Below are 18266 nucleotides of genomic sequence, written 5' to 3'. Positions count from 1 at the left end.
ATCTTAATTGTCCTATGACTTTAAGTTTCAAACTCAGATTTAAAGTATTATATGGCATTTTTATATCAGATGGTTTTGTATGTTATTCATGTTATGGTTTTAGGTTTTACATTCTAGAACACATGTGCTTTTGTCTGTTTTAAAGCTCGCCATTTGTTTTAGTACGTTACACTCGTGCGACAAAAGTTGACCAAGATCTTAGATCATAAACAAAAAGCCCCAAAACAGGGTCATGTTTTTTTTGATTAAATGTCTGTTTTTTAACTATATAGAATCCTCGTAGCTTACGCCTTAAATTTAGTTAAATGAAATAATATTCAATGCATTTTTTTTCATTTTATAGTATTTATACCTATTGCCTTAGTGTTAAATATGTTAATGAAAAACTAGGCAATTGAACTTGATGTCCAGGTGTTTTGTGCTTCGAGAAAAAAAAGCATTTTTAAATACCAATGATAAAAAAGTTATGTTATAATTTATCAATAATTGTATAGAAAATTTAAAAGAAAAAAAAAACAATTGTTTGGTATCTGGAAAGAATATCACATATTTAACAATTGGAAAAGTTTATAGGCCTAAACAAACACACACAATGCCATGACTTTTTTTTATAATACAGCCTAAAATAGAACAGTTTCATAATTCAGTTTGATTGAATGCGGTACTTATATATTAATTGTTATATAATACAATTAAAGGGAAATTTATTTAAGGGGTATGCATTTCGTTGGGACGTGTGCGCTAGAAATCAATATTGTGTGCGCTTTTGTAAGCTTTGTCGGTACCAACTTAAGAATTTTTGAGCATTTAAATTGCAATTTTAAAGTCATAATGCGTTTTGGATAGGGATAGACAGTCCAAAAGCAATTCTCATCCATAATGCATGAGGAAGAGATCATCCAGAGGTCACCAGACGAATAGTACAGGGAGGGCGCAGGCGTAAAACAATGCAGCTTGTCCATCACGTACAATTACGCCATGTTTACTCTCGAAAAAAGGTGAAAAAGGTGATTTATAAAATTACTTATGTTTTTACTCCTCTTTCACTGTAAACTATTTGTGAGTTTATTTATGTGAGTCTATATTAAAGTTGGGAACTCTAACAAAACATTCTAAAGTTTTAATGTTTTCTTTCTATTTTATTGAATTGAAGGAAATATATATATATCTGTAAAAAATACCTTCTAAAAATAGCATGACAATAAGAATAATACAAATTAGAAAAATTAAACGTTTATAAATGTTAATAAATACTTTCTCTAAATGACTTCAGTTTAGATATAATTTCAAATTGCTTCCTATGTTATATTGAGATGACAAAAAAAACTAAGCATGATGAATTAATAGTTTTAAACATATTTAATTGACTTAAACTCACTCACGGTCACCATCCCGATTTTTTTTTTTCTTTATTTGTAGTTTAAACAGATGTCGTTTAGTGCAACGTTCTAAAGTCACCAGCAGAGCCCGCTTTAGACCAACTTCACAAAAGTTTAAAGCGCAGGCTTCTACCATTGACACGATAACTAGTCGAATATCGTTTTTGAACAAGCCCGATTAGGACATATTCTCTTAACTTCAGTATTTGGGATTCTCGGGTCATTAATAGAACTTAACTTTCTCTACCGCGCTTGCCTTGTTGTCATATGTCAGGTCGTCTTTTTATACATGCTATATCACTTGTTTTCATGGTTTGTAAACCTGTTTGCTGAACATCATGAAGCATGACAAAATAAATTCAGATAGCCATGTACCTCTTTCTTGTGTAGTATAGTTTTAATAACAATGAGCAATCGTATGTAACCCAGTTTTTCAAACAGAGACGAGAAATGAGCGGGGTCAGAAAGTTGAGGGGTCAAAAGTTTATGTGGTGTGAGATTTGACTGTTGGTTGTCGACTGTGCGCTAGACCAATTGCTAGATGTCAATGACAAAGTGAGAGATATGGAGGAAAAGGAGGAAAGGAAATAGGGAGATGGCGAAGCAGTGAGGAGCTACATCTTAGTTTCATGTAAAAAAAATGGTAAAACCTAAACTGATAAGAAAGAGCAGCATGGATCCAGACTCTGACATAAGTCAAATGTCAAAATAAAAAAATATATACTCTATTCTGTTGTTGCTGTTGTTGCTTTTATACTTTCACTACCCCTACTACCACTACTACTACTACTTCTACTACTACTACTACTACTACCAACAACAACAACAACAACAACAACAACAATAATAATAATAATAATAATAATAATAATAATAATAATAATAATAATAATAAACAGTAATTTATATGCCATAAACTCACAATTTCAGAACTGATACACCCTTTACTTCAAACTGGACGCAACGGCTAGAGAAACTATTCGAATATCACAACAGCTTATATTTAATTAATCAAAGTATTTTTTTTTTACTAAATATGAACATACCATATAATCTGTAATTTAAATAGCGAGGCTGTCTATTTTGATGTGTAATTAATTACAGAGCCTTTTCAAGCTATGGGCAGAATAAAATGGGAACAAGTACGATGTTAACATGTACAATTTGGCAAATACATGATACTGATATTGATATAAATATTCCGACAAGCCTAGCTAGCAAATAATAATTTTAAACCGATAGCTATTTTGAAAACTACAGTACATAAGTGGTGAATAATTGTATTAGAATACGCGTCCCCTTCGGAGTTCAAGCAGAGTTCATCGAATTAATTTCCATTCCATCGTAGCATGTGCCGTTGCCTGGCAGAGATGTGGCGTGCATTGTGATTTTTCTCAGTTCATGTCTTTTTTAAACACAATTCATTATCACTTTATGCATTCCTAAGTCTTTTGCTTTTTTTGTGGAACAAATGTTTAATGTAACACGGTTATCTAAATATATAAAACAAATATATAAGACAACCCACGGTATTTTTAAATCCCTTTTCTTGTTACTACAAATAATTACTTTTGTGTTGTCACGACGATTGAGGTATCAAATTTTATTACAATGTTACAATGTTATTAATACGTGTTTAAAAAGTGGACTGCTTTGTTTTCAAATAGAGGCTATTTTTTAAAAAAAAAAAAAAAACTGTGGTTGAACTGATTTGTGGATGTCAAAAGACATTTAGAATGACACCCCCCACCCACTCCAAGTCATTTTTCTTCAAAGTACTGACCTGGTCACAATTCAATATGAGCACGCAAACTGTGCATGCATTACTATAGAACTCGCTAGTGGGAGAGACCCAGAGAAGGGGTGAACTGCAGGTCAACGCGTCTAACAAATATTAAAATGTACTGGGACTTGTGACACGCCTCGCTGTTTAACAAAGACTGCCAAAGTGCGAGATTAATACGAAAACCTGAGAGTCCACAACAAAATGCCTTAAAGCGTCCAATGATGTTGTAGTCTAATGCTCACGACGGAGCAAGTCTAACATGCATTTTATTTTTAGCACTTCTGAGAGGCAGTTGTGCAGGGGAAACCCCCTTTTTCTCACCAAGAAAGGTTAGAGGCACCGGGAAACGGGTTAAGCAAGCGAAATTACTAGATCGATGTTTTGTTTTATTACTCTTTTTTGTGGTTCAGGTCCTTTGTTTACAATTTTATTGATCGGATCGCGGAAATGAGTGGGAGTTGCACAGGCGAAGGTATCACGGCGAGGTCACGGGCTAAACCTGTGGCGTTAGAAAAAAGAGGAAAGGAGGGCGGGGGTGGCGGTGGGGCTCGCGGTACCGTCGTGACAGAAAGTAAGGCTTAGGAATAGAGACGGGGTCCCGTACCGTTTGCGTCCCGCCACTGGAGAAGGCGACAGAAATGTGCCGTGGAGAGAGAAGTCCGACAAACGAGAGACGACGCGCGAAGGCAAAAAAGTAAGTAAAGAAATTGGACCTTCATTTACATATCGCTGCGCTCTCTTCTGCAGGTGTTTTGCCTGAGCGGACCACGTGTTTGGTGCAGTGCCGCTAGCATGCCCCCCCTTCTTTCATAACGGAGTTATGAGTTTGATTTCAAGTTCGACAAACTCGGGTGCTTGTGTGTATTATATGGTAAATATGTATCCCTTGGCTGAAGTCACTGATCTTCTGTTTCGAACGCCTGTGGGTGTAGGCATTAACCCTAAAATGAGGCAGATGGCTCGAGGACTTTTAGAGAGCGATAGAGATGGGGTGAAGGCGAGGTCGGAGACTTCGGGAGGTGAAAGGGTTGCAGTAGACAGAAAGGACGAACTTTCTCCCGATTTCCTATAAGAGTATTCTAAATTTAGCCATATTGCTTGTTATGGTTAACAGATTTTGCTTTTATATAACACAATACTTGCCCGATATAAAAATGTGTATCTGTAAAAATTACATTTAAAATCTTACTTAGTAGATTGGTCCAAAGGTTGTCCTTATCACTTTGAAAGTACAAACCCAAATTCAGCATAAAAAATTAGGAGTTTCAGATTCGAGAAATAGAAGACCAAAGCAAGAGAGACCATTCCAATAGCCAATCAGTAACAGAAAAAAATAAGGATGCTCTAGATTCAACATTAATGTTGCTGCATTTGTTTTTATTCTTTATTATTTACAAGCATATATTTGTAAATAAATATATGTTAATGTATTTCAGTTTAAACGAATATTTCGATTTATTTAATCTGTATTAATGTTAACGAACTGACCCATCAGTAAATTAAACTTTAAAAAAATTCTTTCTGCACTAAAACATTTAATCAAAGACGATCAATAATACAGAACACACCAGCTCTGACAAAGAAAGTTTAATCACTGCTTTAATATTTAGAAAAAAATTAGAATATGTTAGGGTATACATTTGGACGCGCAGACAATAATGTATATACATAGGTTGAATATATCTAGACATTAATATTTTCATTGTAGTTCGATGTTAATATTTCAACTAGTAAAATTATAATAACACTTTGTACAAAATGTAATTTTATTGTCACCATGTATTATACACCTTGGCAGGCGTACCCGCAAGCTTGATACTATATTAATACACACACACACACACACACACACACACACACACACACACACACACACACACACAAAATTAAAGTTATAATTAAATTGTCACACATTGTATCGAAATATCAGATTTTAGAGTTGATAAGTAAATAGCATACTGAGCATAGTAAATAGGTTTTATTCACTGTAATTGGCTTAGGGTCTGTAGGCTAAGCAGGGCTGTCCTGCAAGAAGTTTTTTATTTGTGTTATATTTCAATAGGCGCTTTCTTTGACCTTCTCAGTTAGTCCGTGTACCGTGATTTATTTTTAACTTACAGCCTTCGATGGAAAAAACGTGTTATACCACAAAGTATTTGCAGCATTTTATATTTTTTAAACGGCTTTAACAAATGAACAAATGAAAAAATGGCAGTGGTCAAGCTTATATATACACACTTCATTACAGCATTACGACAGGTAACATATTAATAGTTTTGCATCGGTCAATGAACCACCTACAGCCTTAAAACATCTCCGTTCGGCGTAAGTATTTGAAACTCTTATAATATTTGCAGTGATTTGTTTGCTTTTGTATTTATTTCGCGAGTTTTTCCCTAGGAGCGTTGTTCCTCATTAACTGTACCTGCACTGAAGAGTGAAAGTCTAGTCTAGCTTGTTTCCCTGTGTGAAATGAAAGGTCTAGTCTATTCCTTTAATAAATCAATGATAAAATAAAGTCAGATAATTCCAGGTGTAACACCTTGAAATGGAGGAGTTGTCAAGGTGAGTCACTTCATTCGATATCTGTCAAGAGGACACCTGTCATCTATATATACCCTGTAGATCCGGATTTGTGTGAACAGACACGCAGTCACAAATTCGTATCTAGGGGAGTATGTAGTTGATCTATAGACCGCAATGCAACATCAACGGATAAAGAAGACATCAATATATATCGTTAGGATTTCTGTAGCTTAAATTACGTTTACAATTCTGCGCGCAAAAGAAAAATATTAGCTTCGGTTGTACATAGATATTTATTATTATTATTATTATTATTATTATTATTATTAGTAGTAGTAGTAGTAGTAGTAGTAGTAGTAATTATAAGTCAGAATAATTAACAATTAATGAAAAAGAAAAGTACAAGTTATTTTAACTGTTAATAAGCAGTTGCGCTTGGGGTATAAAATGCGCTCTTTGTATGGGGAATGACTACAGAGTGTGCTTAAATGCAAAAGACTTAGTTTTGATTTAGGAGGCTTTGTAACCTGAATTAGTTGATGAATTTTCTATCGATCCTAAACAAGCCTAGATTTATCTCTGACACGCAGATCACGCCACCTCCATTCTATCACCATTATTAGCGAGTGCATTTAAGAGTCTCGTCAGAGGGAGAGGTTTGCCCTTCCACTTGGTATCGCTTTTCATGACTACTAGCCAAAAAATAAAGGAGTATTTAAGTTCTGAACATCTGAACCACATTTTGGAGAGGAGTGTGTATGTTCTCATTAAACTGAGGTACTCAAGACGAAAGAAAGGGGGAGTCGCTTAGTCTCGGTTTCTGTGCTTATGTAAAAGTCCAGGGTGGCTTTTATCGGCATGTCAGTTTCCACTAATGAGTGTTTTGTTTCCACTGTCAGTTTGTTAAAGTCTAACCAACACATTAAAATATGAAACGTGGTTATACAGTCCCAAACTGAGCGTTGATATTGAGCACAGTCTAAGCTGCCTTTTCTCGTTTCCTAATCCGGGAATTGGAAGGATGCACGCCATTGGCTACCGCTGTCACGTGGACTCTTAACTTTGTTCACTTGACAGAAAGTAGGAGGGTTTTACGAAACAGGAAAACGAGTAAAGGGATAGATATAAATTTTAGTATATTTTGTGTGCAATTCAAAGAAATTAATGGCCATGAGTTCCTATTTGATCAACTCCAACTATGTGGACCCCAAGTTTCCACCGTGCGAAGAGTACTCCCAAAGCGACTACCTACCCAGTCACTCTCCGGACTACTATAGCGCCCAGAGGCAAGAGCCATCGTTCCAGCATGAATCGATCTACCATCAGCGGTCGGGCTGCGCCGATCCACCCTACTCGTCGTGCCAGGGTCCAGGGCAGCCCTCTGTGGTGATGTCTCCTCGGGGTCACGTACTAAACCCTGCTGCACTCTCGACCCCTCTTCCAGAATCAAGCCACCCCTGCGACTCGGTAACTCCGAGCCCTCCGCCTGCTTGCGGTCAGACCCCTATTAACCAAAGCACTCCTTCGGCCACTTCACGAAAGGATCCCGTGGTGTACCCCTGGATGAAAAAGGTCCACGTAAATATCGGTAAGTGCAGCTAAACTTCTTTTGCTTATGCGTCGCCGTGCGCAAACATTTCACATACTCTAGAACTCCTAATGTTGTGTGTTAAAATGTATTGGTCCCCATGCGTAGCAGCTCTTGGTCGAGATTTACGATCGGCTGTTTGCAGGGCAATATAATTACATCCCCCATAAATTTTTATTGCACTTCTTCTCAAAGTACCTTTAAAGTCTGTGCGACCTACTCGTTCAAATTTCATCCCATGAAGGTTTTATGAGTTCTCTGGTAACCCATAAGTTACGGTTTATGTTTTGGTAATTTGATTTTAAGTGGATTGATGAAAAAACGCATATTTTGCTATGTCACCTCAATATTGTTTTATGACAGATAAGATATTGACGTTTATAAGGACAGTAATAACAAAGCAAACACGCGTCTTTAGGCCTGTACTATTATTCTGTAGTAATTAACAAGTTTCAAACCTTTTGTTGATTCTACTGGAATAAGAACAAATTTCCCCTTAGTGTACTTTCAGTTTACTTTAAAATGTAACTTTTCAATTACCCTCAAATTACAACTATATTATAACACAGGCGCGATGTTGTTAAAACAGACTTTTGATGTTGGTTTTCATACGCATTTTAACCTTGAAAGCAGTATATTTAACAGGTTGTGACTAAAGCTGGCTACTTTATTTTTGACTGTGTAAACATTCAGTAAAGTTACAGATTGTGCAACAATTGCCATTATTTTTTATATTTGTGATTTATTTAAAGTTTAAACAAAATTACGCAATTAGATTATAACCGTGTATGGGTTACAATTGTATGCAATGAATGTGCTTTATTTGCGTATCTTAAGTAAAATTTTGTGTGGCTTTTGTTAATGTCTTGCTCTGTTTTCCCGCAGTGAGCCCGAACTATTCGGGGGGAGAACCCAAGCGCTCACGCACAGCTTACACGCGACAGCAAGTTCTTGAGCTGGAGAAAGAGTTCCACTACAACCGCTATCTTACTCGCCGGCGTAGGGTGGAAATCGCCCACACCCTTTGTCTCTCAGAACGACAGATAAAGATCTGGTTTCAAAACCGGCGCATGAAGTGGAAGAAAGACCATAAGCTGCCCAACACGAAGATCCGCTCCAGCAACTCGGCCAACTCGAGTTTAAACGGCGGCCCCTTGTGCAGTAATCAGAACCGTTCTAATGGACCTCCACAGACTCTATAGCTTGCTTGCTATATCAGAAAGACATATTTTAAGACCTCTGTTTAAGGAGTGAGGCTCTATAAATTCTCTTCGCGTGTAAACAACATGGATATTATATGAAGTGTGGTAATGATAAGGTGCACAGGAAAAAAATAACACAAATGGGGAGAAGACTCGAACTCAAACACTTCTACATTTGTGATCACTCTCAGTTCAGTTCTATCCTGTGCCCTTATGGGTTCCTGCTCCCTCGACCCCACCATAACGACAGAAGGCAGCAGACAGTTTTCAGATTTGGTGAAGATGGATCCCTGCTTCATCTTTAATCATGCCAAACCCAGTCCCATTTGTCATGTTTACTCTGTGGCACAAAGGATGAACCGTAGGCCTGCCCATTACCTCGACGTCTAGAATTGTGCCTAATAAATGAGTCTCCTTGTTTTGTCAAGAGCCATTTTCAAAACCCCCTTTCTTGCTGGCTTGTAGCCTACAAAAGTAGCCGAACGCTGTTCTCTTAATATTAAGCTTCTCTTCCTCTCTAACGTTACTCTCACAATTAATATTTTGTTTTGCATTTGGGGCTGATTAAGACTGTGAGGGCTAGATGTCCTTCCTTGAACATAGGAGAACCTTATTGGTCACGTTTTGTGTCCAATTATTTAGCGCATTTCAAATTGAGAACACAGAAATAAGACGGTGTGTACGAAAATATCTGCCTTGAATTTTATTAATATTTAGATAAACGTTAGAACAGTTAAATCAAAGTGGGCATATAGATACCCAAAACAGTACAATGCAAAATTATTTAAAATGAGCACTGCTAAATACTATTTGAATTACCTCAGTTGATTTTTTTTATGTCTTTATTGTCTATTTTTTATGAAGTGATACGTTTGAAGTCATTTGATCAGAATGCAGTTTTCTGCAAACATATTACCATTTATTTGTAAGTTGCAATGTAATTTAAATATTCGTGTCGCCAGGGCTGTGTGGAGAAAATGCGTATATTGCATGAATGAATGAGCTACACTATTTTTCCTTTTCCCCTATTACCTCAACTTTTAATTCCAGTTTTCACAATAGACATTTTGTGCCACAATAAACGTATGCACGTGTCATCTTTCTTTCTTTCTTTCTTTCTTTCTTTCTTTCTTTCTTTCTTTCTTTCTTTCTTTCTCTTTCTTTCTTTCTTTCTTAGTACTTTTAATGTGCTGATATTTTATCGTTTCTGAGATTATCTTTTACATTCCAAAGATCAGTCTTCCTGGTGAAAATGTATTTTCTCTTTTTTTCGCATTTCTATGTCTCTTTCTTTCTGCTTAGGCCTTTTACTGTACACCTTTGTTATGTGTAAATAGCTATAGAAATTTAATAAATAAAAAATAATAATCACAGTATTTTTTTCGTGTCATGTCCTCTTGTGGAGTTCGATAGCAGATGTGCTAGGTGGAGGCGGTAACTGCAATTAATCGTAATACCAACAGAGAAATAACAAACATTTTTCATTGAATCTGGGTCAATTTGAGCCACGTATTTGTAAAAACATTGGAAGTGTCCTGTCCTAAATATCAATGTATAATGTATATCGTTGGTTTTCGTGTAATCTTAGTGCATTAGACACTGCAATCAATTTCTAAATCCCAAAAACACCTTGTTTGAGATTTCTCCTTAATTTAATGTTGCACACCCCTCTTTCTTGAAGCAGAGCAGGTCAAATTAAATGTATTCTTCCGTTTAAACACAAGGCAGAAAAGTTTGTAGTTGTTTAGGATTTAATGAGTATAATTTTTGCACAGAGGTGTTGGGTGTTTTTGCCAGCGCAAGCTGTGTTTTTATTTCAAAGGACCGGGCCAGTGCCATAGCTCAAACGCTGACAACCAAATAGATAATCAAGAAGACAAATGGCTTCTTTAGGATTGCACAGCCTTCGTATTAATTTTCATTTTCTTTTCTTACAGTAGGTATCGAAAATATAGAGCCGGAGAAAATAGAATTTCGTTTGCCGGTGTTGGAACAAAGTGCGATTTTAAATTGGCCTCCTACCTTTTGTGCTATCTAGAAAATTTTCGATTACTTACCTTTTGACTTCAGCGTGTCTTTTTGCGACAAATCCCGCTTCAGTCATTTGTATGTTGTGAAATGTCTTTCAGTTACTAAAGCAATAAACCTCAGCATACTCAGAAGCACAAAATGAATAGCACACCATATATTTAATTTACACATTGTCTACAGCATATTTACGTAAAAACCTATGTTTATATATAATTGATTAAAAAATACCATTGAATATAAAAAAATATAGAAAACATCCACTATTTAACGTCACATATCCAAAACAATAAACACGCGAAGACATCACGATGTAAATTACAATTAGTGTCTGAATATTATGTTAAAATTACATATTACACACTACTTATGCGTTCATCACATTTTACCACGAAAAGACTTGCAATTTGAAAGATATTTAAACCTTGAAATTAAAGATATTCGTGTGTGGTATCTAATATAATGTTACCATGGAATTCTATTCTCGTTTGAGAGCCTGCCGTATTTTAGAAAAAGGCCTCGGCCACGAAGGTCTGAATAGTGTGAGCAGATTTCTTTTAAGGGTTTCAAAAGTTCATCGCTATTATTTGTAGACAGATGCCTGAAGAAAAATGTGAGAATTATACAAAAAAATCATTAATCACAGCTTCTCTTTAAACAAGTCCTCTCTCTATTGTTATTCAGCAGCACAACTGCACAGACCTTCTGCTAGGAGGGCAGTAAGATCTTGGAGGACACTTGAAGACACCCCCTCCTTTCTCCACCACCTATTACCAAGCCATGCCACAAGAAAACTTTTTTTGGCAAAGAATGTTCCATGAACAAAATTCTTGAAGAAATGATTGCACAAGTGAAAATCTTCACCGGGCAAGAAATGACAACAATTAAGGTAAAAGCTTTGTTTTGTTTAAGAGATTTATTGCCTTATGTCCCCGTCCTCACAGTCGGATAGCATCGGCACAAATGTCGTAGTGTCTTGCTGGCCGCTTTGATAGACAACGTGACTTGGGAAGCGTATCTTGGGAAGCGTCTGTTGTGACATTGTGTATACGTTGTGTTTTTATGTTTTAATGTAGGATGGTTCAAATGTTTGTTTTTTAGCTGACACCTTTGTAATGAGATGTTAAAGGTAACTTTATGTTTAAGGTTTAACATGTCTTTATGCTAATGGGCAAAAGGTTAAAAGGGTGAGATTTGTTTTGGGACAGGAGGGGGGGGCGATGGGGTGAAGGTAGAATGTGGATTAATATTAAGATTTAAAATATGCATATGTGGTAAACGATTGGCATATGAATTACATTCGTATTTGCTTCAGATTTGCTTTCTTTGTTTCAAACGAAGTTGTTGATTTGTTGTTTATTCTTTGCTTGCTTACATAATGTCTGGTTTATGGCTGTTTATTTCTTTTGCAAGTCATATTGCTTTTTGCACTACGTTGCAGTTCTTTCAAAGCGTTTGGGTGGCACACAGGTGCAAAAACGGCTGGCTTCTAGAGTTAATTGTTCAATGCTCTATTGGCCAGAGGAGAATTAAGAGGACGATCCAGAATGTTTCGAAAGCAGAAACAATTTGCCTAAAACAAACGGCATGTAGCAAATTGCTTCGATGCTTTTGCTTGTCGTTGTGTGCTCAGATGAGCACGGCTGCATCTGATAACACACCCACCGCCATTTAACCCCGGCGAATCAATCGCTACCGTATATTGAAAAAGGTCGGCAGCTCTGGCTTATGGCATTTACACCCCCTGTGGACCCTGCGTTGTATGAAGAGTGGTCAACAGAAACAAATTGTAAAAAAAAAAATAGAGGAATTCGAATCGGGATAAGGGATGAGGGGAAAAAATCAATTCTTGGACAGAATGGCTGCAGTAGGTTCAAACAGGGGACACGTTTTTCTGACCGATTAGGTCTGTTGCGAAGACACAGACTGACCCTTTGAAACCCTTGACCCGGCACAGGCTGGACTACGCTCTGTGTTCCATTGCCAGCAAAAGCCCGGGGCGAGTTTGTCATAACAGCGCGGTCGGGGCACTGTAACCTCAGGGCACTATGCTATCTCTTTCCTCAGACAGTCGTGTAAACCAACGGGGCCCTTAAAACAACAAGAGTCGCGGCCTTGCCAAGACCTTTTCTACCACGTGTCTTTTTTGTTTCAGGTTTCAAACCCCTTAGACTACACGTTGACCACATATATCATGATTCCCCATTCAACGTGCACCCATTCAACATCCGCTACCTTCCCAGATCCTGAGTAAAGCTGTTCCTTTCAGAAGTTGTTTAAGTGCAAGAGAAAACATGATGCGTTTTTTGTCACCGAAATATAGCAGCTTTTCATATGGCAGCTCCTCATATTGTATCATCCATACGCTCCCTTTCCTTTTTGATATTGGTCTGTACTCTCATCCGTAAAGCCCTCCAAGATTTGTTGGAAGGTTGAGCCACTTGGCCCTGTAGCACTGTTGTGGTGGTGTGGTGCCTGCTTTAACTCACGCCACTAATTGCGAAACAAATAGCCTTCGCGCATTGCTGAATTATTATTCTGAAAAGCCGCAGAGCGGAGGTCAGCACTGCCTAGTCACAGAGATATATAGCCAGCGCGCGCCAGCTTTGTGTCCTGTACAGGCATCTCTCTCTCTCTCTCTCTCTCTCTCTCGCTCTTTCGCTCGTCTGTGTGTCTGTATGTGTGCCTCTCTGTGTATGGACACATATTAAGGCAAATAGCCACTGTGAACAATTCCAGCAGAAGGATTATTCTTTTATCCGCGTTTTTTTTGTAATCTAGTATACACCATCCTCTCTAAACATAGCTTACTAAAACTATTTTAAAAAATTGTATATTCTTTTATTTTGAGAGTCATCACTCAATACTCAATTACTTTCCTTTAACCTTCTATCTTCTCAACTGGGTGCTCTTCTTTTGATATTAATATTTAACTAACTCAGTGGTTGCTGTGATAGAGACACCATTATGGCCACGGACAGGCAAGAGTAATGAGTGTGCTCACTGAAGAGGAGTATTCTGAATTTCGAGGAACTTTGCATTTAATCCGAAGTCTCTAAAAACATATGAATGAAATTAATATTAATATAGAAATAATATTATTATGACGCGAAATAATAAAATGATTATAAGATTGTTTTGTGTACTAACCAGACAAACTACATAAGCTAACAGATAATGTTTAAAATAATAATAATAATAATAATAATAATTATTATTATTATAATTCCTCTTCTTTTTCTTCTTCTTATTATTATAGTGTTTGTGGTTTGTATTGTACAACCTGTTCGTTAAAACCAATTTCACCTGACCTTAAAACAAATATTTAACCCGTTTTGCTTAAACAAATGTTAAATAAATGAAGATTTTTGCCATGACGCGCTGCTATCCCGCGGTGTTGCGCACAGAAAGGCGTTTCAGATAGAGTTGACAGATTTACGGGACGCAATAAAAGAAGGGTTAAGCTGAGCCGTAAATCAATCACCTCTGTATAAACCGAACGTTTATAGCCATAATGTTTACATCCAAACATTTTAGCTTATTTTTTAGTATAACAACGAGAACAACAACAACAACAACAACAATAATAATAATAAGAAGAAAAATAACTTTATTATTATTATTATTATTATTATTATTATTATTATTATTTTTATTATTGCTTTTTCGCACGCCGTCTCTAGTCATGAATTAAGGTTATTTACTTTGCATAGGTAAGTCTGTTCTAAATGAATTAACTCTAGATGTTGAAATGTTACATTTACGTTGTCCTGTAGAAGGGTATTAATAAAATTTCGCTCTTCACATTAGAAGAATACACTTGCATTTTAAAAGTCATATGTAAAGATCCAGCCCCTTAGAAATTCATGAACGAATCCACAAAATCATACACAATTAGATGCTAGTGTTTTAATTCATCCAGTTACTTAACTGAGGCGGAATTTCAACCTTTGGCGTACCATAATTAATACACAGTTGTGTTTATGTAACACATTTTGGCAGTAGCATATCTTAAGTTATTCGATCACATAGTTTTTATAAACAAATGTTGCAACGTGATCTGCATCACAGATTGGCATTTCTTATCAAATTGTATTAGCTAATTGAGTGTGAGATAACTTTTTCCTCAAAGGAGTAAACGCCACACGTTCCGCACTTTGCAATTGCTTTATCGATGCTCCGAGCTGTTTTGACTGCTGTTATAGGGAAAGGAAAATAGTAAGTGCACTGAATGTAGAATTTTCGATGCACAAAGCAATTATTCCTATTGTTTGTCCTTCATCATTCTCCGCTGGACTATGCTTCATGTCTATTGTTTCGGTCTAGGCTTAAGGAGAATCTGTGCTATTGTTTCCCAGTGCTTAAGCTATTTTTTGATGCATGCTACCTGTCTTCAATTCGCATAAATATACAAATTGTAGGAGTCTTTAAATCAACATTAAATATTAAATATGATGTTAAAAACCTGCAGGTTTACCCACGGACATATAGAATTATTTTCTAAACTAGTTTCTATATCAATTATCAAATAACGCTTTATTGCTGTCTTAAAATTTCTGGCATTGTTGTAGTGGTGAATGTAGTGTGAACGTGATATCAGTTGTAATTCCAGCAGTCATTCCTCATAGGGCTTGTTATCATAAATATTTTCTTGGAAGACAAACCTAGCATTATATATATTTTATCTTTTTAATGTATGTTCAGTATTTCTCTTTAACCAAATTATTATAGAAACAAAAAATGCATTTTTACAAGTTTTAAGAAAACCAAAATCCACACATCTGTCATAATAAACCCGATCAATTGTAAAAAAAAAAAATTATAAAAAAAAAAAAATATTATTAAAAGAGAATAAAAACATGAAAACTAAAACCAATGCACAAATACATCGTGACAAACGCACAAGTGGAAGACGAATGACGATTTTAAATGCAGGTTTTTTAATTATATTCTTATGCCTCGGTGTCTGGTATATCACATCTACTTACCGTGTAATCTTTGAAACAAGAAATGTGTATATAACATTCATTTTTGCTGTGCCAGAAACAAAAGCAACTTATAGTATAGCTGTGCAGTGTTGGTTCATAGTGGTCCCGCAAGCGTGCAAGCCGAGGTACCCCATCCCCCTCCTGGTCACGTGATTCATTAAATAATTAATGCAGTGGTTGCAGAATAGATATGTATTCCTCAGGAATATCGCAGACATGGTCTCCTAGTGTCTGACGTGAAATTCAACTGCCCTTTTTAAAACAAGTCCTATAGCAGAGCGAAAAAAACCAAAGGCAAAGACCCTCACGGAGGCTGCAATAAAACAAATTTGGTCGGGGAGCATCTCACCGTCTGGAGCTTGTGAGTATATCATAAATCGGGGAACCACGCGAGTACCACCGCCGCCATTCTTCCAGGCTTGCCCATATCCCTGCATTTATTTGATTTTTGGTACTGTGGTAAATATCATCCATAAATATTCATCTTGATCATTACTTGTCATCCTGCATGTTTCAAAAGCCCATTCCATCGTACGATCATACGAACTTTACCGACAGCAAGATTTTACTGCTTCGCATTATACACAATTCATATAAAGTGTATATATATATATATATATATATATATATATATATATATATATATATATATATATGTGTGTGTGTGTGTGTGTGTGTGTGTGTGTGTGTGGGGCTTCTTGTTCTTCTTTGGCTTACTGTCACCATATCCCTTTTTCTAGATCTGCATGTCCCTCTCTCCCTGTCTCTCCCTCTCCCTCTCCCATATTTTTAGCCAGCTACTTTGCTTGATTTATAGTGAGGTGTGTGTCAGCGGCAGCGGGGCTGCCATTGTGTATTTGTGAGTGAGTTGCGTTGTTTATGACCGTCTTCGCAATAAATCATCTCTCCTGGAATATGATGGGCGAGCGATGATACGCGGAAGTGAAAATAAAATTCAAGGATTCACGTACAGCTTACTATCTTTTTCGTTTTTATAGGGCGCTGTGCAGTTTTAGCTTTGCCCGTATCATTCTCTATGCAAAGGTGATTATGTTGCGCTAGAAACGGCAATGGATCAGGGTTAATATGAAAGCTAAGTAGCTCTAGGTATTGAGTTATTGCATATGAGCCTACCAATTAAGAAAAGATGTGCTTAAATTTGGCAGTGCGGGAACCACCTAGTAGGTATGTAAATCTCATCAAAGCTCTCGCGACCGCCCGAAAATTTATAGCCAGGGGTCTTATACTTGAGTTTCAGGCGGCTTTCGTCACATAAACTTGGTACAGGGGACATGAATCGGTTTGAGCGAAAACAGCCAGACCACAGAACTGGATGGTTTAAGGTCGCCCACAAACTAGATATACTTCAGAATTATTAACATATATGGGTATGTTTAATATTTACCGTTTTGACAGTAAAATGCATCAATGCAATACAAACACAGAAATGCTTTCAGTTTGTATTATCGATTGACGTACAAAACATGACATCGGGACGTTTTTTATTTATCACGGAATAAGCAGAAGATGAAAGAATTGTGCCTTTAACGGTGCTTATCATGCTGAAAGAAATAGATCATGTTTGTAGCTAGCTTACACAAATTAGGAGTTTGTCTGCACTACCCATTACATCGTTTATGACGTGTTTGTTTTCGTTGAGAGTGTATATTTGTGAGGTGCACATGCAATACTGAGGCGCAAATGTTTTTTTAAAGGAGTCATTTTGTTTAAGACATTATTTTATTGGCATTTTTATTATTGTTCACGTGATACAAACCATTTGTACAATGCACTATACATAGGAATATCATCAGTATACTGTTGAAAACAGCCTATCAAACACAGTTAATAATAATAAACTTATTCATTTGTCTGCCGTAATCACCTTATCCAGGTAAGGGTGGATCTGGAGCTTTGTTTGGAAAGGACACCGTCCATATTTGGAACACGTAAATACTACTACTACTACTACTACTACTACTACTAATAATAATAATAATAATAATTACTTATTATTATCTGGCCTTGTTTCCCTTCAACACATCATTTTGGTGGTAGAAACATTTTTTAAAAACAAAATTACAAAAATATTTGACTGTTGTCTAATATCAATAAGTGCAGTTCCATGGGGTGCGGGGTAGAGTGTCAAAAATAATTCCTAAGCTCATTTTGGAAGATGCTTTTTGGGGCCCTTACTGGGGACAGTTTACTTTCAGGAGCTCAACAAGCATATTCAAGGTATCTCGTTTGTGATTTGCCCTTGCGTGGTCAAGCGTTAAAAGTAACGTTAAATAAGAAGCAGCTATATTCATGTTAACGTTCTATAATTTAAACATACTATTAGTATGAAGTTGCGAATAGTGATTATTATTGGTAGTTTTACTAGTTTTAGTAGTTGTAGTTCTGTAGTATGTGGTGTATGTTTTTTTTTAACACGGACAAACTTTTTTTTTTGCAAAGATTTAAAAAGGCACAAATAAACAGGGCTACAAGAAATACGACCCCTAAATACCCAAACCTAGAAAAAAGCATTTGGTTTCTCTGTGATTATAGCCGTATATGCACATGTATGGCATTAGATTTGATTGGCAAGACCTCAAATGTAAAGAGTTAGAAAGAAATCACGTTTAACTACAAGTTATCAAAACAATAACCGTTTTGATTGTTATAATTACGTTATTTGAATATAGTTATTTAAACATAGCAGCAATAATGCGTTGTAATATAAAATAATTTTGCCTAATATGTAGTCTTATTTCAAATTTGATA

The 18266-nt window shown here is 36.4% G+C and overlaps 2 protein-coding genes across 6 annotated transcripts in view; both read left to right on the top strand.

Moving 5' to 3' along the window:
• The window catches only part of hoxb3a (homeobox B3a), a 45307-nt gene that overhangs the window by 12997 nt on the left and 14044 nt on the right, over positions 1 to 18266 (top strand). For 2 of the 5 annotated variants that reach the window (XM_053514478.1, XM_053514479.1), the window contains exon 2: positions 11194 to 11398. The gene's annotated coding sequence lies outside the window, so the exon portion shown is untranslated. Of the gene's footprint in view, positions 1 to 3342; positions 3860 to 11193; positions 11399 to 15367; positions 15859 to 18266 lie in introns of those variants that run through there. The other 3 variants (XM_053514476.1, XM_053514475.1, XM_053514485.1) reach the window with 3 other exon arrangements.
• On the top strand, positions 5867 to 11177 carry hoxb4a (homeobox B4a). Its single transcript, XM_053514489.1, has 2 exons — positions 5867 to 7279; positions 8165 to 11177. The coding sequence occupies exons 1-2, from the start codon at positions 6856 to 6858 to the stop codon at positions 8479 to 8481; spliced, it is 741 nt and encodes a 246-aa protein (XP_053370464.1). The 5' UTR covers positions 5867 to 6855; the 3' UTR covers positions 8482 to 11177.

Source organism: Clarias gariepinus, chromosome 16 (assembly GCF_024256425.1).
Source record: "Clarias gariepinus isolate MV-2021 ecotype Netherlands chromosome 16, CGAR_prim_01v2, whole genome shotgun sequence".
Classification (NCBI taxonomy): Eukaryota; Metazoa; Chordata; class Actinopteri; order Siluriformes; family Clariidae; genus Clarias; species Clarias gariepinus.
Note: the sequence above shows the minus strand (reverse complement) of the source record. Positions and strands in the feature narration are given on the sequence as shown.